The sequence below is a fragment of the Homalodisca vitripennis genome, chromosome 1 (genome assembly GCF_021130785.1).
Source record: "Homalodisca vitripennis isolate AUS2020 chromosome 1, UT_GWSS_2.1, whole genome shotgun sequence".
Classification (NCBI taxonomy): Eukaryota; Metazoa; Arthropoda; class Insecta; order Hemiptera; family Cicadellidae; genus Homalodisca; species Homalodisca vitripennis.
In genome coordinates this window covers 189,729,570-189,755,729 of record NC_060207.1, presented here as the reverse complement: position 1 = coordinate 189,755,729, position 26,160 = coordinate 189,729,570, and the positions used below count along the sequence as shown (strand labels likewise).

Here is a 26,160-nt window from a genome sequence, read left to right as displayed (position 1 = left end):
ATGTTAATTTATTAGACTTATGAAAAAACTTGGATTTTGACCAAGATAAAAACATACATTGCATTGAACTATATTAGGTACTAGCTGTTTCCCACGGCTTCGCACACTTTTCACAAGCTTTGCCATTGTATGAGCACTTCAGGTTCAAGTAAATTATATTTCCAACTCTTATGTAGAGTTTACCTTGTTGCGGAGACTGAGAAAATCTGTCAAACGTGTATATTTATAGCCATTGTATACATAAATGTACTTTATTATAACATACTCTAACACTCAAGCCTTGAGTTCAACCAGAAATTTATTATTTTAATAACAAATATACATAAAAACTTAGTGCCTTCAAATTGTGTTTGGCTATTTAATACATGTAATAGTCTTGTAATTATAGTTTATAGTGTGCAGGTGTTTTGATAACTTTTATATTTTGCGCCACCTGGTGGTGAGTTACATCAATGGGCATAGCATATAAACCTTCTATGTGAAAAAATACATATACATATAAATTTTCATAAAGATTAGTCAAATAGTTTCAGTCTATAAAGGACATACAGACTAACATTAATTTATATATTATGTATATCAATGCACTTAGAAAGATATGTTTTGATCCTTGTCATATAACACACTTTAAATTTGTAAACATTGGTTGGTTTTTAATTTGTCAAACTAAGAAAATTATGACATGTTTAAAATTTAAATGTTTCATATTTTTAACGTTTGTTGATACTCTCCACCAAAACTAATGCAGCTGATTGATGATAGATTTCTTTCTGAAGGGAAATAATCTTAAAAAAATGTCTATTGATTTCAATAAAAAGCATATTGTGTTTATACAATACAAATTAGCTCTCTGCTCAAAGACATATGTTACTAGTAAAGGTATTAGCATGACTGTCTCTCATTGGGCCAGTACTGCGGTGATGAAATCAACTATAGCGAGCAGTACTAAAACAATGCCCACCACTAGATGTCATAATTAATTCTTATATCTACAGTTCCTTATCCCATGTCCTTTATCAATGATTCCATCATTAGTTCCAGAATTATGTAAATAATGTTAAGAATGCAGAAAAAACTACACGACTATTTATTTAACTATCCTCCACTCAAATGGAAACTGTAGACTTGTTTATTGGGCTTGCACAGGAAAATACATTTAAAAACTCGATAATCCATTAATAATAAAAATTCCAGAATGAGGTACGGTAAATATTTGCAAGAATACAGAATAAACTACACAACTATTTATTTAACTATCCTCCACTCAAATATAAACTGTAGACTTGTTTGTTGGGCTTATACAGAGATATACATTTTAAAACTTGAAAATGTGTTTTTATTTTATCCCTACTTCCACTATAATTTTAAACTTTCAATTGCCTGATGTATATAATGCTACAAATGCTCATTAGACAGAAGTTGGATCATAAAAATAGTGTATCAGATCAAATCAAATTACATGTCTACCAAGATTAATTATAATAATGTCACTCCGAATCAATGTTGATGAGTATTTTCTTCAACAACAGTCTTGTTTTACAACCAGTTCTGTGCATAATTTAACCACAGGCCTTAGGGCTCAGTTATAGGACAGGTCTCTTATTACAGTAAGAAATTAGTACCGGTTTTGAGTTGCCGATATGGAAATTAGTTAATATCAATCAGTCAATTACGAATGAATCCTGTACTTCATTTGACACAGAACTAGTAGTATATCTTGTTTCCTTAAATTATTTTTATAGAAATGAGTTAATTTAATTTTTACTGGCTTCAAAAAATTAGGATTATTAGAACCACCCTTATTTTTTTATTTGTGTTTCATTATTATACTACTACATGACCACTAATACTGATTTTGATATGTTATAGACTCGTGAAGGATGTTTTATCATACTGCTCAAATAACAGCCTTTTTATTATCCCTAAGTTGGTCCATGATGAGAGTTTTTTTTATCTCATTTAAGCTTCAGCGTCAGCTATGCCGGCTTCGAAGTGCTCTGGTTTTTTTATTAAAGTACAAAGTACATGATTGGACCTCCCCGGGATTTGAACCTGTGATCTCTCGATTAGAGAGCCGAGACTATAACCATTAGTCTACAGAGGAGGACAAGAGGCAGTTTTTATCACCTTATAACAGAGATCGAAAGATAAACTGACATAAGTTATAAGTTTAGCTGTGCTAACCTCAAACTTTGTTATTGTTTCAGAACAGTAAATATCATTTTTTTGTTACATAACTTGCAGTATGACTATGCTGAGGTATTACATAATCAATTTTTTAAAATTAACTTTTAACTCTTTAAAATAAAAAGTTTTAATTTTATTTTCTGTTTAGTAAAAAAATTCATTATACAGGGAGAAAAGGTGTCACATGTCCAGGACATTTCATTTGGATAACATCAGACTTGTGCCAGGGTTGTCAATGACTCCAACAATCAGACCAATATCTTGTGGTTTGGGTCGGCCTCTCATTTACCCTGGTGATTGAGCTATTAATTACTGAATGACCTATCTAAGGGTCAGTTGATATTAGATAGTTACAAGTCTACACAGGGCATCATCCATGCTCGTTTAATAGAAATTCATCTTATGAAAATGGATTAAACTAGTTTATTTTTAAAATATCCTACTAATGTTGAAAAAAACAAAACGTTAAAAATGTCAATGACATAACTTTTACTAACATTCTCTTGTTTATTATGAACTTGGTTTCTTTTACATAATTTCCTTTTTACACTGAGCCAAACAAACAACACCAAACAGCTTTTCATATACTGTATGTATTCTTTCCAATAAAATTTCTTTTTTGTGTACTGCCTCTTCTTAAGAATATACCACATTGAAATTAAAGGTACTTAAACAAGTTGCAAAGACATTTAGGAAAACTATAATTATGAAAGCAAGAATTTATATACATTTTTGTTATAAGTACAATAATATAAATGTTGGTTTAATATCTCTTTTAATATTAACCAACCAGATGTTTTCCACTCAGATGACTTTGGCACATTTTATTCTAATTTTTTGGAACTCATGTCATCCAATGCTAAAATCTACTGCTCCTCAGAAATATTCTGGCTATATATTATCTAGTGGTAAACAACAGATAAATATGTAAATAACTAATAAATATTTGCCACAGTAGTATCGAGTATAATTAACTGTGACATAATAAGGGACAATGCATCATATTTGAATTCAGTAAATCTAAGTCGACATATACTTAATAGACAATATACTTTATTTGTACAATTCATAGAGAATTACAAAAGCGTCAATAAAAAAATGTCGTAATAGCGTAATATTACAGTTTTAAAAAACATGGTCTCAAATTAGTTATAATGATGGTTCAAAGTTTTTCCAGTTCAAAAAATTCGTCAATAGAATAAAAAGAATGTTTAAAAAGCCATTTTTCTCAGCTTAGTCTTGAGGTTCTCTTGTGTTTTTAATATTCAGCAGGTAGACAGTTTAAACAGCTTTCGCCCCATGTAGGATGGTTTCTTTTCGTAACGGACTGTACGATGTTCTGGTAGTGCGAAGTCAGCAGCATGTCGTTTGTTGTATTGTAAATCATGACATCTTAACAAGTTCTTCTTATGTGCAAACATTATTGTCTCAAAGATGTATAATGACACCACAGTCAGGATTGAAAGTCTTGCAAAAGCTGCAACTCTCCCTTGGCTGCAACTCTGCTAGAACTCTGACACATTTTTTTCTGAGAGACTAACAATCTATGAATGTTTGCTGTACTGGAATTACCCCAGACCAAGATTTCATAGCAAAGATGAGTCTCAAAAAGGGCAAAATACGCAATAGTTGCAGTGCTGACGTCACTTATTGATTTTCACTCTTCAAATCAGGTAAAGTCCTGAACTCAATTTCTTACAGAGGTTGTCAATGTGCAGGTTCCATGTGAGGCCTATGTCAATTGTAACTCCCAAATACTTAGCTTCTTCAGCTGCTCGATATTTGGTAAAAGTCCTACTTCTTGTTTTCTACTCCCCAATGACTAGTTGTTTTGTTTTAGTTTCGTTAAGCACCAGGTTATTAATGTGGCAGTACTGAGTAACCATGTTCATTGCAACATATGAAGAAACTTCAAGTGATTCTGGATGTTTATCACTAAGCAGTAGACAGTATCATCCACATACATAATAGTGGATGCATATTCTTCCAGGTATGTGGGAAGATCGCTTGTAAACAGTATAAATAAGACAGACCGAGGACGGACGCTTGAGGAACTCCTTTGGAGGTTATTAGCGGACTAGATCGTACTAAGCGAGCTACACCCTTGTCTGTATATTTTAAATCAACCAACTGTTGTCTATTTGTCAAGTAACTACTGAACCATTCCAAAGAAGTACCTGATACACCAAAAGCCTCCAATTTATTTAGAAGTTGTTCATGGTTAAGACATTCAAATGCCTTACTGAAGTCGAGTAAAAAGGATGTAGTGATATCTCCTTCTTCAAGATGGTCTATGATATACTCTACTAGACTTACAATAGCAGTTATTGTAGATTTACCCTCTATAAAACCATGTTGTCGATCAGTAAGCAGATTGTACTGTACAAGATGGTCAACAAGTCTATTTAAGGCCACTTTTTCAAAAACCTTTTGAAACTGTGGGTATCAATGCTATCGGTGATAGTTGTTTGCATTAGAGGTGCTACCCCTGCTTGAAAAGGGGTATTACTTTGGCAAATTTCAGTCGGGATGGGAATTTTCCTTCTACAAACGACTTGTTTATTAGGAGTGTTAATGGTTGAGCTAACTCTTCACTGCAAAATTTAAGTAATTCTGAAGAAACTTCGTCAATTCCAGATGATGTTTTTGTACGAAGTTGAGCTATTACATGGCTTACCTCTTCAGTTGTAGTAGGTTGCAGTGTGAAAGGTGGAACATTAAAATGAGTTATTACAGGTAACAGAAGGTGGTCTTGGGTTAGCTGCTAGAGCATTGTCAGCTGCCGTAACAAACACTGAATTAAGAAAACCAGCAATTAGTTTAGGATCAGTAATCATTTCATTACCTTGTGCCATTAACTCTTTAGGAAATGTGTGTGTTTTATGGTTCCTTTCGCTATTTATTACTGCCCAAAGAGCTTTTGATTTATTTTCTGATGAAGAAATTTTACTGGAGATCTCTTAACGTCGCAATTCCTTAAGCCTTAAGTCATATTCTTTCTTTTTAGAAGCCATATCTTGCTTATGTAATAAAAGGCCTGAGGTGTTGTATCTAGAATGTGCTCGTAGAAATTCTCCTTGTAGAATTTCAGCTTGGGGATCTGATTTGTCTGTTTATTTTCTTCTTTTTTCTTCTAGCTGTTTTTAGAGGACAAGCAAAGTTAATTATCATACCTATTGTATTACTGAAATAATTATATGCAGTGTCTATGTCAGGAGCAGTTTGCAACTCTAGCCATGTTTCTTGGTTTAGACTATCTTTAATAATGGCCTTATTTTCTACCTGAAAAATTCTTCTTTTTATACAATGGAAATGGTGCATCATTACGTTGAACATTGTCACAGCAAAAGCTGAGCTGTATGGTCTGATATCCCCTCATCTAATACTTGCACAGAGATCTTAGCATCCTCCAGGTTTTGAACAAACACTGTCAATTGAACTTTGTGATACTGGAGTTATACGTGTAGGAGGAAGTTGTGGGGATATCAGCATTTCCTCTAATTTCACATTGTGATGATTCACAGCTAAGCAGTTAATATTTATATCTCCCATCATAAATTATTGGGCAACTCCATGTTGGTGCAATTTCCAAAGCTTGTGAAAAGATTTCGAGGGATTCTTCCAAATTGCCCTTGTTTCTGTAGGTGCGAACTATATACATGTTATGGTGTTTTTAATTTTATTTGTACCATAGCAATCTCACAGACTAATTCCACGCTTACTCCTTCGGTAGAAATAGATTGTGTTGTAGATACAAGTGATTCTACACCTCCCTTCTTGTGGTAATTCTAACTGAAGTCTGTGATTAAATTGTAACCAACAAGGTTAGTGTTATGGAGGTGGTCTTTTGCTTAAACCATGCTCAGTCAGAATAAGAAAATCAGGCTCATGTATTTGTAATAGATGTATTACCCTATCGATTTTTTATTGCTGAGCCTGTCAACATTTTGATGTAATATTTTACACTTTTGAGTTTTTTAAGACGGCTTAGTCGAGTCTGTGTATGCTGCCCCTGGGACATAGTTTGTTGAGGACTCTCTAAAAAATTGCCTGGTGAAGAGTTTTGTTGTAAGCGTATGGCTTCTTCAATATTGTTATTATAGAAGTCTTCATAAGTTTCATTCGGACCAAGTTTTTTTGCTGTTTGTAGGAGGCCCGGATGATGTAATTTTCTCACAGTTACCCATAACAATATCTTTCAAATTAAGAGCTTTACTTTTTGTTGCTACTTGTAAAGAGATGCTAAAGCAGTTTGTTCTCTTCCTCTGGGATTTATCGTTTTTGTCCTTCATTAAAAAGCAATTTGTTAGATGTCAGTTTTTTTGTTGGTTTTTATAGTGGTGCTTCCTGTCATTGATTGTTTTTTATGTGTCATATCTGGGGGTTAAATGGTTTCTCAGTTTTTTACTGCAGGTTTGGCTTCCTGCTGCCATCCCAATGTTGAGTCTTTCTCTTAAGTCAGATGTTACATTTAAAGTCTGGTGTTTAAGTTAATTCGGGACAGTTCTTGCTGTAGTATTTTTAGTATTTAAAGATTCTAAAAGTGCTTATAACTCAAAGTAAAAGAACTTCAAGATTAAAAGATTAATCAATTCATACCGCGACAATATCTTTTTATCTAATATATGCAATAAACATATTATTTCCCACATATGTTATAGTGTCGTTCATTCAATTACAATCTTTAATCTTTCTCTAACCCATGATTCATCTCTATAAAGTGTACGCACGCAAAACACACACACACACACACACACACACACACCACACACACACACACATACACACACACACACACACATGTGCATACACACATATTTACTCACACAATAGTATACATCATTTAGTTTTTAGCATTTCATATTTTCCTTGTGAACTATGACCCAGCTTCACAGGAATACTAAAATTCAAGATTAGTGCACAAATATAACCTGACTGCAATGATAATTATTAATCCTTAAATAGGAATGTAAATTATATTTTATTTATTATAAAAAGAATTACAGTATTTCATTTATGCCAAAGCAATTGTTTATTTAGAGTATCATAAAACGTATGTTTTGGTACAAAACAGATTTGCAATACCACACAATAAATCTTAATTTATAGTTTGTTAACGATTACTTATATGTTGCTTTAAAACTCTAATATAAAAAGTGTGATTTCTTCAATCCAATTTTAGTAGAGTCATTAATTTCATATACTTTACCATACTCAGCTTTATCACAATTATAAAGAATTATAATGTAAAAGTCAACACTGCACATAATTGGAGGAAAAAAACAACTGACCATATATTTTATATAATCTAAGTCAAAGCCATCATGATATATGAAGAGAAGTTAACTTAAGATCTTCCACACAAAAGTGTGAAAGATAACACACACAAGTAAAGTGAGAGGTCAGTCAATCACTCAGTGATGGTGCATGTACACGTGTCTCACGGCTCGTTGATGACGATTCCATGGCCCCAAGGGGTCAGCTCCTGTGCTGTCATCACTTCGCTTACACTCCTGTAGAGAGCGCGGAACGGCAGAGGGTCCAGCAGCACTGGTGGGTCCATAGGGGTATGGTCCATTGTCCATATCTGACACACGGTTAAATATAAAATACAAACAAAGGGAAGAGAAGAAGAGGAATGATGTTATACAACAGTGGTTCCAACCTGGTGTAGGAGATTTTCAAAGGAGCCATCAGTGTGTTAGAATGGTAGGAAAATGTTGGGAACACGGCTTGCTATCAATTCTTGTAATGGTTATGTATCAATTTGTGTATTGTTTGATTTTGACATTTACAAGGTTGGTTACTAATGTACTGCAGTTTGTTAGACCAGTTAACGTAAAAAGAGGGGAACAGACAAGTTGTATGTTGCTGTAATAGGCTTAAAAACATTGAAATTACTGCATAAAAAAAGAATGTATAGTGATGATTATATTAGACATGGATTCATTTTCATTGACAAAAACTTTGTTATTTACCTCAATGCGTTATTTGCAATTTTGTTTTTAGTAGCGTTACCAGGCAGTCTAGACTTTTGAAAACCTACTCTATTGGAAGTTTTCGAATGGAAAACAAGAAAGCTGTTGAAGATACTTCTACTACTACAATTAACTAATTTTAAAAACTTGTATCATAACATTTGATATAACTTAAAAATTTAATTGGACAGCATTTTCAAGTTGTTAGTATAGAGAGCTAGCAATTTTAGTTGACAAGAGATTCCTTTAAAATCTATATCAATGTACTTCCTGGCTCATTCAGGACCATTCAATCAACATAAAATGTGATTTAGAAGCATTGGCGGAATTTCAAACCATGGGTGTTAAAGATTTTTAGTTGAGCCATTTTCATGTTTACCCCAAGTTGCTTTGTAAGCTGCAAAACTATTAGTGTAATTTGTATACACATACCTCTGTTAGTCTGGATTTTCAACATTGGCTTATCTAAAGTAAAACTCAGACAATTCAATTTTCTACTAGTCGAAATCAAGGAAACCTCAAATCAATACAATCTTCAAACTAAACAACCTGTAGAGGTAAATAATTTATTACATTTATTTTAATTTTTTAGATATTTATTACTTAAACTGTTACTTCTTAGTGTTATATTATTTTTATTAAATTAAGTGATACAGCATTTTTTTGTTGGTTTTGTTGTGTGTTTTATTTAATGTATATTTAACATTTAAAAAATGTTATGAATTTATTTATTCATGGAAGATAATTTTTTTAATATGAAATGTAGATTAAATTTATTTTTAAGAAGCTGGCCATTTGAAGCCGTTTATCAGTTGGCGCAAATGCAATCTGGACTTTGCACATAATCTTAGGCTCACCAAGTGGCATGGAAGGGAGGGGAAAGGGAGATGCATAGCTTATGGTAGTGTTCTAGATTTGCGCAATAGGACTCTTGCGGATCTGATCGGACTGAGGAGAAGAAGGCCATCATTTTGCTCTGATACTGATCACTATGACCAAAGACAGTCCGAACTTAGATGCCTCACTTAGGTTAGTACTAGACACAGTAAACAGAATTCGCTACCTACTGTTGTGTTATACACAGTAAATGGTAGTTTCTAACTCTGCTGTAGGATGCCACTGTAAACTGTGTTCCAAAGAGACTTCTGTGTTTTATATGTTCTGTGACTGTGACTACTGCACATTCCTATATTCATTATTATAAAGCTAATAATGTCTATGATTCTTTTTTTAACATTCTACTATCTTACCCTACTTCTTAAAAACATACAGACTGAAGCAAGATATATTTTTTTACTTACATTCACACTGCATTTTAGTTATATTAGTGATCAACAATATCTTACATGTAAAATGGCATTTGAATGCAAAATGTACATCAAGTATGAATATTTTCTAAGGTAGTGCTTGGTATGAATTTAAACATGCATTTTGATACTTGTTAGTAGATTATGGTCTCTTTAGACTTCAATTTCAGCACTTCTGCATATACAACCCTGCTTCCTGCCCATACCTGGTGATCAAATGTTCTATTGTAATTATATAAATGGCTACAACGTGTTTAGTTTATATGCATAGAATTCAAATTTTTAATCATAAATTTTGTGCTTTGGGAACACATGAAAATAGAATATCTATCTAGCAGAACCCCCCTCCGTATCGACTACAATAACAGAATATCACAACTGATAGGTATGTCAAGCATATACACTGTACAATGGAATTCTTATTATGATTACTGTAATCTTAATGACTTCATTCACTCTATAGTGGGCCAACCTCACAGTTAACAAAATAATGTTATAATTCAAATTAACATCATTAAATTTGTTTAAAACTTTTGTTTTTTCATCAATTTCCACCAATTATGTATTCTGCCAGTTTTTAATGGAAAACCAACAAACTATTCAGTGATAAATAAGTATCAGAATGAAAAATAATATAACAATATCTAACCTGGATTAGAGGCGATGGAGGATTAAACTCATAAACACCATTCTCAGATTCCATGAAGAAGCCACGAACAAAATAAGGTGTGCCGGGTACAGATTTGACTCCTCCCACAGGGATCGTGAATTTACGGAAGACAACATAAGACCGGACCAGCTCCTTCACAAACTTTCTGGCTTCTTCCTCATCTACAAGCATTCAGTTCTTACATTTTCATGATGAAAAACACATTTTGTCCAAGACCTTAGCACATACAAAATTTTCCATCGTATACAACAACTATCCAACTTTTAACGGCCAATATATAATCACTTAAAATAACAGCAATAACAGTCAGTAGTTCTCATTATCAGGTGTTATAGAATAGAATTTAAAACACGTTTGTGACAACATGATCCACCATGTAGGTCACGGGCCTTTTTTAAGGATGGAGTGACACACGGATGGGGCACGACATGCATTTGTAAAAGACTGGTGACCCATGGTAGGTCACACAACAATGGTCTTCTAATACTCTGAATATTATCCAGCTGCATTTTAGACATTGAAAATATGTTTGCAAACATTAGGTATTAATCACTCCAGAAGATGTTTATTGAAAAAATGTACAGGCATTTTTCATTTTTGGTAGAAATTGCATTGTAATTTTAAAAAGTATGATCATTTTGGCTGTTGAAAATTAGTAGAGAATTCTAGAACCATTTGCAAAAGCTGTTGTTTAAAGAAGTTTTTTTAAATCTTGTACAATTATAACAAAGATGACATACAAAGCTTTACAAATTAATGCTAAAATTTCAGACATTTAACTGCCACTTTAACAACTTTTAGCTTTGAAAACTGTGAAAGATTTACTATTTTATCTATGAACATCAATGTATATTATTGAAATTTACCTTCACAATCTGAGATGTGAAGATGACAGCTTCTCACAATATTTTAATCTTTAAATACTTCCTCCAGAGTTAAAACATTATACCTAAAGAGCTTTATTCAATTATTTTGAGTAAAGTTAAGAGGAATCCTGCTGTACATGCTTGGAATTATTTCGGGAATTTCGTTTCAGAAATGTGATAGTTAAATAATGTTTAATTCCCAATAAGTATGAAAAATTAATATAAGCTTTTTTTAATTAGAAGATAAAAACGCTATTCTAAAATAAATTTTACATTTGTTTAAATAAAATAATTGAAAATCTAATTAAATGTTCCTACTCAATTTTAATTTTAGTATTATAGATTGTATTTATATAACAACAAACTTTCTTTATAGATTGATCTAATACTGAAAATTCCTGCACTTGTGTAAATTACAATGCTATTGAGTATACATACTTATACAAATTTATCATTATAGAAAAATTTTAATTTATATAAAAAGAAGTAAATACGTTCATTATCTTTAAGACAAGTGACAACTGTCCTGAACTGACAAAGTCAACACAGTAGATTTCAGTTTCACCATTTGCAAGCAGAAATTCACAATGTATATATGAGAGTTCCAAAAGCAAGACAGAGAAATTGAAGTCTCATCAGACGGTCTGGAGAAAAGAACACAGAAGCCCCACTGGAATACTGGTACAGCAAAATCCCATGGCCAGACCTAGAAACTACCATACGCTGGACCACCACAAGCAACGTCTGTTGACAGCTCTTAGTTATTAACCTTAGTGATATTTCTGGGCTTGGATTGTTTTTGGCCATATCGCATATCCATAGTATTAGTGAAACAATTATTTGATTATGTCACTGTCACACAGTGGGTAATCTTTAAAATGTTGTACATCTTAAAAAAATTAATTACCTTAAAATGTAATTATCGAGTTAACTACAACATTTTATTATATGGTATTACTCACTTTAATGTTGTGGTAACAGCAACAAATTCAAATTCAACTTTTATGATCCTTTAATCAAAATTATCATACAATGATTTCTTTTTTATTCAATTTAAAATATATTTCAAGACCTTACTTTTGTTCACCAGACGTTAAAATTTACTCTACCTCATACTTAGTTGTTTAATTTCTTATGATTTACAGGTATCTTGTAACGTATACATTTTTCTTATTGATTATTATTATAACACAGTGTTTTATTCCATGTGCTTCTTCACTATCCGTCAAGTAGTAAAATATGCATGCTTCATAAAACTTCAAATTATTTTAAAACCAAGCAACATATCAATGACAGAAGAGAGCCACCAGTGAAACCGCCACCAATCCCCGCATTTTTAGTTCCTTTACGCACCATCAAACATTCCCAATATACCTAGCTCAAACTTTGCTTTAGTTTCTGAAAGCTTAATTTATTTTTATTGTCCTAAACTATCAGTCAAAATTTATTATTTTAGTGTGTCAAGTCTTCTTACAAAGTAAACCAACTATGGTACCACAAATACCTTAGACCACAAGAAATTACAATGACAGGAATTAGACTCTAATAATATCTTCCATATCACTTATTTTAGGAGTGTTTATTATGCCATCTAAGAAAATGTATCACCCACATGGTGTTCCTATTATTCAGCTAGAATCATGTGCGAAGTGACTGGTAACTGCTAGGTATTCTATAATATTATCGTATATCACTGCAATTAATTATCACTAATAATACAATTCAATTTATTAGCTTTTCCACTTTTTCCGCTCTTCTTCTAAAAGTATTAACCCTGATATTAATTTTATTACACATTCCATATTGAAATAATTAGTAGTTATGTAGTTTATATTATTTACGATCCATTTTTCATAGGTTTTTGAGCATAGCTTCTTTATCAGTTATGCTGTATGTTTTATGTTATACCTTTAAAATATAATTGATTTTTATCGTTTTGTTTTTGACTTATTAGACATTTTACAAGAATAAATTATATCTGTTTAGAATAACTTACTAGCTGTTTATTAGTTCAATAGTGATTCACACTGCAAAGGGAGATATTTATAACAAATATGCCATATATCAAACAAACCTTTCATGGCCAGATGATCAGTATCAATCTGGGGCTCTCCTCCAGCTGCCAGTCTGTACCTCCTCTGTAACACACCATAGAGAATATTCCTTATAAGTCCTTCAATTATAAATATTTGTAATGTAGTATAATTCTGAAAAATTATCTTCATTTAATTAATTTTAAATCTTTAATTATTGGTATTATAATTGTGTAAATGATTAAATTTGTCAATTAAAATTTATGATTCACAACTTTAAAAATCACAAAGTTCTCATGAATAGGCACAAAAGTTGTTTCAGTAAAAATGTATGTAGGGAAAAGGAATAGCAATAGGACTTCTGGTAAACACTATTTATCCTAACATATATGCTAAATTTTAACTCTATAACCCTCCAGACATTTTGACATGCTTAACAATTTCACTGAGGCTTTATATTATGAATATTGAGAAAAAGAGGAATACCTATAACTAAAACTCCATTTAAAATTCAAATGTGTGTGGGTTTAGATGGCATAAGTAGCTTAATGTTACTGACACTGGTTCAGAAACCAGTTTTGGTTCTTGAAAGTTTTGAGTACTTTTACAATAACTACACAATACAAGTAACAAACCCTGTTGGAGCAGATAGTGTGACAGGGGGAGGGTCCACATCTTGTAGAACATCCAGGAGAAATATGGGGTCTCACCTGCAAACATAGGACTCCTATCAACAACTAATTTAAGTTATGTATTACGGTGATTCGGTACTTCATCTAGATAATTTTATGCGTAGGTAACTAACATGATAGTGCCAGTTAATTTGTTGTCTATATATATTCCTAATAACTTAACAAGCTCATTACTGCTGTCTATAGATTGTTTAAAAGAAAAAGTTATAGATTCAGTCTTACTGTGATTGACACCCAAACAGTTTGCATGAAACCACTCTAGAGCTAGACTCATAAAATGTTCTTCTTCTAATTTTAGATTTGTTATGTATTTGAAGGAATTACAAAGATTCTATCATCTGCATATAATACTGAACTATGAGTGACATTAAAATAAAAATCGTTGACTGGAAGAATAAACATAAAAGACCCCAGCACAGAGCACTGTGGAACTCTAATATGTATTTTCTTAAGTTTTAACCTGTTTTCTCCTTCAACAAGTATTTGTTTCCTATAAAACTATTTGTATAAATGTGTGTGTGTGTGCGCGCGCACACACATAAATAGTCTTATGGGACACAAATACTTGTTGAAGGAGAAAACAGGTTAAATTTTAAGAAAATACACATTGGAGTTCCACAGGGTTCTGTGATGGGGCCTTTTTGTTTATTCTTGCAGTCAATGATTTTTCTTGCATGTCAATATGTACAAATAACAAGACAAAAATTTAAGTTCTTTATTTCTTTTACCATAACTGCAGAGCTTTCACAACAATAATTCATTATTTATGTGGTCAAATTCCTTACTTAAATCTATCAATGTTGCAGATGATAATAATATGTTATACAAATTCTAGCACTTTAAACAAATTTTTCTATTAATTTAATTTGTTTGATTGATTGCAGACATATCAGTTGAGTGAAAGCATCACCAACCCAGCAGTAAGACCGAATCGGTATTCCTGTGGTTACCACTGAGCCATATGTACAGCTAATAAACCACTAAGCGGAAGGTGAAATGGAGCTAAACTAAATATTTACACTAAGACAAATGAAAGGACGCTGATGCACTAGGCAGAAGGTGAAAAAGAGCTTATCTCAACATTTGCACTAAGCCACTAAGCAGAAGGTGAAATGGAGCTAAATTCAACATTTAAACTGAGCCAAGGTACCTTAGCTTAATAGTTATCTACAACCAAATACAATAATTTTACATGATTTAATCATTTTTCCATATTGCTACAAAAATCTGCCAATAAATCTGGGAATTGTACTTCATCCTAAATTAAACTTCTTCGATTATATTGACAAAGCTTAAAAAAATTGAGCAGCTGTTGTTTTTAATGTACAAACTGACTTGTTTTGCTAGTGAGAAAATTCTTTTACTCACCTATTATGGATGTTTTTATCTTAACTATGGATAGCCTATATGGGGATGTCAGAGTAAAAACATTCAATATATCTTACGTCAGCAAAAAAGAGCTATAAGGATCATTTTCAAATTAAGTCATGTACAGTCCTGTAAAAATGTCTTTCGTCAAAACAATATTCTGACTTTCCCATATATTTGCATTTTTTAATATCTTTCACTTTACAAGAAGTATTCATAAAACTTCACTGTCACCAACAATGCTATTCATACCTTATCTTACCTTGCCACAATAAAAAAGTATTTGAAAATCAGAGTTCTTATGCCTGCATTCGTCTTTTTAACTCCTTAACTCCTAGTGTATAATTCTAGGTTGTGTTTGAATATTGCTTGAGATAGCAAAGTCTAGCTTGTATTAAGACAAAACTGCTAGCTGATGATAATAATTCATTCATTGTAAACTATAATGTTAGAAGGTTTGAAATCTGAGACTAGTAATAGTATACAACTATTCATCTCAGCCCTCTGCTACTTATGGGGAGATTGGGGAGATGTATTTAAAGTAGTAGTTCATTTTGCCTTAATTTAAAATTACCTTAATTTTAATACCTTCTGTGAGGGATACAATGTAAGTAAGTATTATTCATAATAATTATTTTTCTTTGATAAAATAATAATTGCATGATAAGTCAGTATGTCTTTTTCTTAGAGAATTAACAAAATTTTTTAGACTAATAAATATGTCAGATTAATTTTTAAAAAGAATTTGTAATTAACTCTTTAAAGAGGGAACTAGGAGTCAGATTTATAATTTATTGAGTGAAAATATTTGGAATCTTATGGATATAAACCTGTTAAGTGTAAACAAAATTTCACTCTTGTTTGTTTTTCTGCATTATAAATTTGAAAGTTATTTTAAAAACAGACTTAATATTTTTCATGGAGCTTCATTTCTATATATGCAGCACCGAGTTCAATGATCCTGCATATCCATTCGTAGGATTTGGCTGAACATTATCAAAACTCAACTTTTCACGGCATATACACCTATAGCTCGAAGTTTAGCGAAGTCTGTTATGTGACACACACCTGACATAGAAAACAACGTATTTTTAAAACTGTCATTAGAGTTCCAAAGCTCTCATGAGAAAATGTGATGGGAAATAGTCAAATATATAAAAGAATTGTTATTACAGCTTGCTCTTGCAGTCCAGGGCAATAGCAGCCACGCATGATCATTGCAACACCGCCCTCGGCAGCCTGGCAGTTTGTCCATTCTAACGAGCAGGCGATAGCTACAGTAAATTAACAAAATCTTTTTCAATTAAACCGTGTTAAAGATTAAAGTTTTAATTAATGGTTTACAAAATTACACGCCCAATATGACTTTAACAGCTCCATAATGTGACCAATGCTGTATGTTTTGCTCTGCTCCGTCAAGAATAAAATGGCTGATAAAATGGTAATTTGATCACTTTTATTCATATAATACTAAAATTCTAAAACTACATGCTCACTTGTGCCTATCTTGTAAAAAAAATTATTTTAATAGGATCACAAATTTCTGAATTATGAACATTCAAAGTTATAGTTTGGTTTGGTATAGTTTCCCAAAACCGGTTTCTTTTTTCGTTTTTACCAACATAAAACTTTAGATAAGTGTTTGTAATTAATTCAGTGTGTATATTGAATATTTCAACCAAATAGTATTAATACAAGGATATTCCAAGGACACTGAAAAGAGTTATATGGAAAATTGTGTGATTGAAATACTGCAGAAAGAGCAGATCTTTCTGATCCTAATGATATAATGATAGGATAGGCTCTCAATTAAAAATGTATCTAACTTAATAAACAATTGGATTTTTTATAACACTGTTTACATATTGGTTCAATAAAGTGTCAACAAACAATTTCATTACAGAACTGGTACATTATGTAAAAAATACACAAAAATACTTAAGCATTCATTATAAATAATTTGTATAAAATAAAAAATACCCTGTGCCTTGAATAAATTTCACCAGCGTGGTTGCAATCGTCGGATATCATCATACAGCTGGCCTTTCGAGATATACTGTCACACAGACACGTCCGAGCAAAACAGATGAAGTAGAAAATGTTTATAGCAAACTCTGAAAACCTAAAAGGAAAATATTTTAGCAGAACAATATTACAAAGTATAACATAATTCAATTTTAGAAAAAATAGAATTAAAGCTACACATAAAACACTTTTAATATGGACAAATCTCTGATCTATAAAAAAACCACTAATATACTGAAAGTATCTATTGAAAGTACCATTATAAAAAGTAGCCTTTTAAACCCTGTCTTAAAGTGTCTGAGTCTATGAAAAAAATCTCAAGGCTGTATAAATATTTTATTCCTGATTCAGTACACAGTAATATTCTTTTTCGAGATATGCTAACTATGTAAATAACCTTAGGGCTCTTTGTATACTTACCTACACCTTTACAAAAATAGTAAGATTTAATTGTTTGAGTTAAAGTAATTATCATTTTAAGATATACAATTAAATTACAACATTCCTTGTATACAGTACTTGTTACAGAATACACAACAAAGTCGTAATATTTACATTAATTACATATTTAGACAATTTTGTCCATGATTTTATTAAACAAGTAGTATGTTATTAATTTTTTTGAATATTAGTTATGAAAAGCTTATATTATGTAAAAAGATATTAGTCTGTAAAAAAAAGCTTTCTACAAAGAAAATTACATTAGTTGTTCTCAAAATGTAATCTTTAGTTAATTTCATTATCTGCTCCGACACTTATACTTTTCCTGTATTTTAATCAGCCATATTTTGACATGTAAAATAATAATAGAAGTGAACGTAGGAAGGTTTTTGTCCAGAAGAACAATATTTTTGATTATTCAGACCTGCAAAGAATAGCGTACGTCTAGTTTCCGATTGACAACATTGCTCATACAATTAAATTCTTTAAATATATTGGCAACACTGTTGAAAGCCGTCTTCAGTCAACATAATTTTAAACCAAAAGTGCAAATTTTATTAACGTTGAATATGCCAATTACGTTTAACAAACGTTGACTGAAGATTGCTCTCCACAGCAAGACTAAAATATTTCAAGAATTTATTTTCCTGAGCAATGTATCAATGTTTATTTGAAAAGTTATGTATTAGTTATGACACTGGCTGTGTTATCCTCAGAAATAAGACTTCTGAGAAATGAACCACTTCACTAATGATGACAACAAAAATTATCCCTATAGAAATTTACATATCAAGATTCAAGGTCTTAAAAGATCATTAAACATACAGCGATGCAATATCTTTTCAAGACTAATAATAAACAACTCACTTTTTATCATGCGTTGATATATTTTTTAACTACCATTTTTATGTAAAATTTAAAATAATTATTAATCACATAACAGATCAAAATTCTAAACTTATCACGAATAATAAACTCATCTACGCAAAACTTCCAATAGAAGCATTTTCAAGACAGATAACACTTAGTGTACACAACAAGTTCAAATTATTTGCAATGATAAATTAATTAGTAAAACGAAATTACCTAAATTCACAAATTACATTACATTAGGAAATTTAATTACTTCAGTTTTGTTGGGCAGTTTATAAAGCGTGGAGAAGTAACATTGAAAATACATACACAATAATAATAAAGTATTAGAAAAAGTAACTAAACATAGCTAACTGACCAGGGCAAGAAGTGGACAGTGCGTGTGTAGTTGCGAGGGTGGATGGGGTAACCCTCACTGTCCCTGACCAGAGGGTAGCATGCAAGGTGAGGCTCCATGTAGCAGTAGAGACAACGAGCCTCATCTGGCATCACGTACCAGAGTCCCCACACCGCCACATACGAGATACACAAACCGAGCAAGGCCTTGATCATACCTTCACCAACAGGAATAGTGTGAATAAAATGCTGTTAATGTATACATTTCATAAATTACACAAAATTATATTGTTAACAACCACAACATACAGCATCAGTTTATTACATTCTTTCTAATAGGCCATTTGCTCTTTGCAGTCAAAGTGTTAACATTGTATACAATAGCCTGAGAAGTATTCTGTCTTTTAAGTTGAATCAAATAATACATATCTAGAAAACTTTATTGAAATTGGTTCAGTGGCTTTGGGGATTAACATAAACGAATATTGTGATACAAGATTTTTGTATATACTGTATAGTATACAACAAAATGATATTATGCCACTCAGTGTAATTTTTCAAGATATATATAAAATAATAAATAAGTAATTCCATTTCTTCATTAGTTGAAACTATTTACAGCTTCAATTAGCAGGTATTGCCTAAAAAGTTGCCTATATCAAACAATGGTTAAATAATTGTGTACAGCTTGCATGCTAATTCCAAGTTAGGTAACATTATCTAAGGTAACATTATCTAGGTAACACATCATCTAAGATAAAATTCTAGAATCAGATAAAACATGTTGTACAGTTCCAAAATTACTCTTTATTATATAGTAGTTAGGTATTATTGTTGTACATATATATACTAACAATACTTCTATTAAACAACTTAGCGTTTTGGTGAGTATAGATTATCAAAATCCTGCTTATTACAATAACTATGGTAAAATTCATAAGCAAACATATACTAGTCTCTAGATCACCTTGAATTCTAAAATTCTTGCAACAAAAACAAACTTTAAATCTTGTATCAATATTTTAAGACTTACAAAACAATTATATTATATTTCTTCATAATGAAAAAAATAATATCATTATTTTAAGATTGTACGTAATGACAATTTTTAATGTTTTCATGTAAAAATTATTTGTACCTGTCTTATCCAGGTAGTACTTAAGCCAAACCATTACACAGGATTAAATGAAAATGTCAAAAAATCAGTTATTTTCAATTACAAACCAGCGAATAGAAAATGAGTTTACCAAACAAGAGGAGGAAAAAGAAGAACCAAAGGAGGCCCTGGATCACCAGGAAGAGGGTGGAACAGTCAGCACCACTCCTGACTGGAAGCTGCCCCACAAAGCCTGCTTGATGGTAATGCTTGGTACTGAGGGGAGTACAGAGCAGGCCAGGCCGGGGGTGGTTGTAGCAGACACACTTACAGTGCCACACGCACATGCAGCGTTCCCCACGCACGATGATGATGTGACGCTGAGCTACCAATTCTTGATCTGAGCTATACAGGGCAACTGAAAGAAAAACTTCCATTAAATACTGACTAGTTGTCAGTGGTGTAGTCAGGGGGTGGTTGTAGCGTTGTAGCAGACACACTTACAGTGCCACACGCACATGCAGCATTCCCCATATAATGATGTACAACAATGAAAATTACTAATCTAAAACTTTTATTTATTGCTTTACACATTACGCTACAGCGTAAAAATAATTTTGGCTGACTAAAAAAAGGCCTTTCATGAATGTTACTGCAGTGTGATCAAGTCATAAATCGCTGTGGTGACTCTGTTGTCGCCCATAGCAATGTTTTCATGCACATGCACAAATAATGTTACTGTTAAAAAAAATAAATGTGTGATATTTTATAAACGTTTTACATAACAAAGTTAGACTTATTGTCATATTATACTGTTATGCTGCTGGCCTGCTTTTTGTAATGAATTGGTTACATTGTAACACTACAGATAGTGACACAAAAGTGTGTGCATGATGCTTCTGCTCAATTTTTAGAATATCTCATTTAGAACTACTTAGTATCAGTATTGTCCAAAGCAAGTTTTTAATGGTGTTCCACCTTAACTGAACTATCATCTATTTGAAATACCCTTAATCCCATCAACTTCGGATATTTGAGTCCCTAGAGTATAAACATTTCTAATGCCCTTGAAAGTTAAAAATTAATAACAAAATTATTAATACAACTGTAACCATGGTTAAAAATGTTACATCTGTGACGAGATGGATGTAACTCTGTAACTTTGTCCGCAAATGTAAAACTGTGTATTTTTTCTTTCCATTGTGTAATTTGTTTTCATTTTCTTATATTTTAGCACTTGGAAAACTCAATAAGTTCTAAAGATATCTAAAGATTCATTATATGATTATTTCAGAATACATATGTATGTGTACAAGAACATATTGTGTTTGTAATTTTAAAAGTAATTCTCTAAGAAATGTATTTTGTGATTGAATCTATAAGAAGAGTTTAAGCAACTGACTTCCATATTTGGAGACAAAACTCTGATTGGTAGTTTGAAAACGTCAGCTGACATACTTACTGTTGCATTCAATGCGTTTGTGATTCATGGGGGTGGAGATGGTGGCTGTGTAGGTCATGCGATGTTGTGGTGGTATCTCGTCCTTGCTGGGCTTGTCAAAGTCGGATGGCCCGAGAGGGTGTGTGCAGTTCACAAAGTCCACTCCAAAATAATCAACTGCGATACCCATGTTCGTAACCACAACTTTTATTATGGTAAACTTGTTAGATGTAGCATCAATGTAGACCTCTGTGATCTGTCCTTCACTCCTATATCACAAATTTTTAGTTTAGCCCTAAGTTAACTGTAGCACTTAAGACAATAGCACTTTCAAATTTCTTCTAAGAAAGTTGTTAATACAGTGGGTACTAGTTTTTTTTTTTTAAGGATAACTACTGAGAAAACCTACCCTTGCAAGCAATCTGTCTGCCTATTGGTAGTACTTTGGGAGCTGTTGGACACCATATTAAATGTTAGAGAGCGATCCTAAGCCCTAACTTTGCCTGGTAAAATATGATCTTTCCTGAATTTAAATGTCATTCACTTAGAAATCAAACAGATATTACAAGTAAATACAAAGAACAATTAATTTTGTTTTACACAATTAATATTGTATGAATTATAATGTATACGGTTCTTAATTTTCTACAAAATATAGAAAGAACATAATAGTACATTGTATTTTACTTCCATCCTATTTTTGTGTGTGCTCTGTATTTGTTTCTGAGTTTATTATCATAAAAAATGAGATAAGTGTATTTCTATACAAAATTTTAGTTTTATAATTTTAACTAAATATAATCATATTTTATAAATGAACTATTTCCATTCGCCAACAAACGGTTTCCGGACATATGTTTATATGAACTTTTTTCTTTATTTGGATGCAAGGAAACCACTTAATAAGTTTGTCAGGTTATTTGTGGGACACCCTGTAAATAAGTGACAGTTAAACTAAGTCTGAAATATAATCACTATGTGTATTTAAGTCCTTCAAAAAACACTTTGTAGGTTAACAATTTTTATCAAATTTTCTCAATAAATGGAGTGAGAACAATAATCTAGTTACAGCAGCTTCAATAACTCCTGAGGCCAGTTTACTATACAGGAATCCTGGTATTAATAATAGAGGAGATTCTATTGTACATTATCCTTTCTAATAGCTCATAACTCACACTCAGGAGAGCAATCAGGCAATACCTTTCCGCTAATTCTATATAGTTTCGTCTTTGATATGATGTTTTGAAAGCTGGTGGGTAGTTCTGTATAAATTTGTTTTTATATAGAAACTTAAAATATGTATTTATTGTTAACAATGTTTATTATTGTAGATATATCCATCATAACTATCGAAACATAGATATCACCAATACAGATTAGTAGATAACTTATAAATAGTTGTCAAGTTCTGTTTTAGTACCGTATCACCACATCATTGCTCTGTGACCTGTACCATCAACAGGTGTCCAGTGATATCCTTCTTGCATTGTTATCATATCATTTCATAATATCTTTATTGTTGTTTTGCACATATCATGTAGAGAATGGTGTCAAGAACTACACATTATTATTTTATAATAATTAATTGATTAAAATATAGACGGTCACTGTACGCAATGATCTATTTGCTTGCTACAATACCAACTAAAACATATTTGGAAACATGTTGTCACTTTTCCCTTCACAGCACTACATAAACTAACAGTAAGTTCCCGTGTGTCATCTATCAGATGGATAATTATGATGCCAGAGTTAAGCTTGTGACACTTTTAGCTTCTAAGTTAGTAAAAGATTACTTTTGAGAAAACACCAATAATGCCTGTTAAAACCAATTACAAAAACTCACCTGTCTGCAATTATGTCAATTTGGTCTGCCTTCAGCTCTATGATGATATGACTCTGGTAGTGCTCGTAGTATGGGGCTCTTAACACTACCTGGCCACTCGTAACATTCTGGAGAATCGTCTGATCGCTCACCGAGATGAAATTGTTGAGGAAATACTGGCCAGACCTCCCTTCCTCAGCTGCTTTCTGTAAACACACGCATTCTATTCAATCTCTAGAGCATCAATAATTAGCCTACATTGGTGATATAACTGATTACAGTAATGAAAATTCCAAAGAAACCTTTTACAATTACTGTGTAAATAATCTCATCTCTTGTAAATAAATACTTTTATATTCTTTTACCATACAATATTTCTGTCTTAATGATACAAATGGTGTAAAATAGAAAGTAATTTAGATTATTTCTAAATAATAATTCAAACATTAGACAAACCAATGTTAATGTTTGGGTTTTGACCGTCTAAGATCTTTATGTAGATAAGGGTAAGTTCCTGAGAATTCAGAAATCATAAACATACATAAAATTCTATAATAACAAAAGCATCATAACAAAATACAAAATAGAGACATATGCTAATTATTCAGCAATACTTAATAGTCTGAAAACTTAAAGTAAATTTATCAGATTAAAAATGTTACTAGAGCATGCATATTAGTAGTACTGAAGAAAACTCAGGATAAAATACTTGGATCTTTCATTCAAATTTTGAAAGTATTGTTATTAGTTGAATGTTAACTAACTGTACAACATTCTACAATATTCCTCTTAGAAAGTTCATAAAACGTGAAAATGTGTCATCTATCAAATATTCAACAAGTGAATTGATATTGTATTTTATACCATAGAGAATACTTTTTTGCATTGACAAGGAACTACTAAACAACATATTTCTCAACATTGAAAGTTTGAAATCCATGGATATTGTTTATAATGAGTACACAAACTATCATTCATAATTAATTATCAATATAAACCATTACGACGATTTTATACTCTATAATAATATGTTCTATCGATATTTCTCACCTAATGTCCAACAGCGAGTAAGGCTAAGAGTTTTTTAATAATGTTGCTCTGAATTTGTCATATGCTCTAATTTTTAGTGAAGTCATGGTATTAATCAAATTCTTATATTTATATGGAAAAAATGTTTTTACATCTAAACTTGATGACTCCCTCAGCTGTCACAATCAACTCACTTTATCGTCTCTCCAGAACTGCAAGGGTTGGTTTTTAAGGCAAGAGCCGGCCTCGTGCTGGCAGCGGTGAGTTTGGCGGGAGAACGCTCCATAGTTGACTCCAGCGCGATCACACTCATCACCATCCATCGTAATCTCATTCTCCCTCAGGACCAGATACTCACCTGGGCCTCCTGCCTCAACAGATAGGGTTCACACAGTGATAGTTGTCTCACCAGTGTATGTAAACATTTCTCTTATATTTCAACAACAACTCGAAACTCGTTATTTTTTAATCTGTCTACAAATTATTATGATGACATGACAAATGAAGAACAATTTCAATGGAACAGCATGAAATAAATCTGTTGGTTAGGTTATGAAAGAAAAGAAAATTTTGCCATAGAAAGAGAAAGTAACAACTTATAGCTATCGTAATACATTAAACTGTAAAATTGCAGTTTCTGAGGAGTTGAGTAATTTTTAACAGAACTTTTCAAGATAGCCAGAATTTTAGCAAATGGATCTATAAGTAAGACATTTTAAAGATTTAAAATAATTTCAGAAATATAAAATACAAAATGCTTTACTAATACTTATAAAAGAAATAGTAATTTAATAAAAAGTGCAAGACTTTTTCACTGGCCAATAACAACAGAGCTTTACATAGCACCCTTGCAGTTGTCACGATAAAAATATTTCAGTTGTATTTTTAAATGGATGAGCAATATTTTATTGTACTTTATACTGGGTATATTTTCTTATAAAACATTTCATTATTTTTCAGAAAAAAATACTGACAAGAAATATAAAAGTATATTATAGCTAACAATTTAAGCTTGTGACAGATTTAAAACACTTTTTAATACTTTCATATTTATATCTGTATTGGGTTAAAATACTTTAATAATATATTAATTAAAATGGTGGCCGGTACAAACTGCATATTAAATTTTATGCTTTATTAAAATTTGTCAACAGAATTTTTAAATTATAATTACCTCTTGTAAATTGTATAATGCATTACGAATACAAATAAAACATTTATTGGAGTTTTTTATTTGAATAAATAGTTTAATATTTAGTAAAACCAAACATGACACCAACCAGAGTCTAGTTGATGGTCAGTAGGAGAGTAAAAGAAAATAAGCTTGCATTCCCCTGCCTCTCAAAGCAGCTGATCCTTCAGAATTAAACTAAGGACTTTTTACCAGTTTAAATCTCATGTGTTTTTAACTAAAAATTCAAAATCAATCATGGAATGCACAAGCAGATATTTGAAGAAACGCACACAATTTGGGAAATTACACAGACAGTAAAGACAGCACAATACTTGTTTTAGGAAAATGGAATTGATTTCTACCGCAGCCAACTGTTTTGAGCTCTGTATCCTTGCACTTCTTGGGCAGAGGCTGTGGCACTAGCAGGTAGTCACTGGAGCAGTCCAAGCTGTACGCCACCTTGTCATCCGCTGAGTACCAGATCACAATGGTTCTGGCGTCGTCAGTCAATATCTCATTTGCCGTTCCCACTCTGCCAATCCACATCACAGTCAAGCATTTTATTGCAATATTCATTTATTTTTATGTTACATTTCTTTCAACCTCAATCATTTAGAATACTGTTTGTTCATTGCATTCAGTAAAAGTTCTGTTACAAGTATACACAATATTATTAAATTTGTGTTATTTTGATGTAACATTACATTTGCTGTGATGAGTACATTTAGTAGTGTTCATAACTGTAATATAAATTTTCAAAAGACAAACAATTTTGTAAAAGATGTTATGAAAATTAAAGCTTCCTAATAACATAAAGTA

At 31.8% G+C, this 26,160-nt stretch overlaps 1 protein-coding gene and 1 long non-coding RNA gene across 4 annotated transcripts in view; one reads left to right on the top strand and one right to left on the bottom strand.

The window, feature by feature from the left end:
* The window catches only part of LOC124352943, a 31,866-nt gene extending 6,044 nt beyond the window's left edge, over positions 1-25,822 (top strand). The window contains exons 3-4 of one of the 2 annotated variants that reach the window (XR_006921558.1): positions 14,618-14,879; positions 25,683-25,822. This is a non-coding gene — a long non-coding RNA (uncharacterized LOC124352943). Of the gene's footprint in view, positions 1-14,617; positions 15,397-25,682 lie in introns of those variants that run through there. The other variant, XR_006921557.1, reaches the window with a different exon arrangement.
* LOC124352942 overlaps positions 7,201-26,160 on the bottom strand; it is a 34,465-nt gene continuing 15,505 nt past the window's right edge. Inside the window, exons 6-16 of one of the 2 annotated variants that reach the window (XM_046802683.1) lie at positions 25,704-25,873; positions 24,362-24,534; positions 23,160-23,344; positions 21,335-21,582; positions 20,024-20,290; positions 18,799-18,994; positions 17,082-17,223; positions 13,677-13,751; positions 13,083-13,146; positions 10,122-10,303; positions 7,201-7,774 (exon numbers count right to left, since the gene is read on the bottom strand). In XM_046802683.1, the coding sequence (XP_046658639.1) occupies positions 7,628-7,774; positions 10,122-10,303; positions 13,083-13,146; positions 13,677-13,751; positions 17,082-17,223; positions 18,799-18,994; positions 20,024-20,290; positions 21,335-21,582; positions 23,160-23,344; positions 24,362-24,534; positions 25,704-25,873 (1,849 nt within the window). In that variant the 3' untranslated portion in view covers positions 7,201-7,627. The remainder of the gene's footprint in view (positions 7,775-10,121; positions 10,304-13,082; positions 13,147-13,676; positions 13,752-17,081; positions 17,224-18,798; positions 18,995-20,023; positions 20,291-21,334; positions 21,583-23,159; positions 23,345-24,361; positions 24,535-25,703; positions 25,874-26,160) is intronic. The other variant, XM_046802684.1, reaches the window with a different exon arrangement.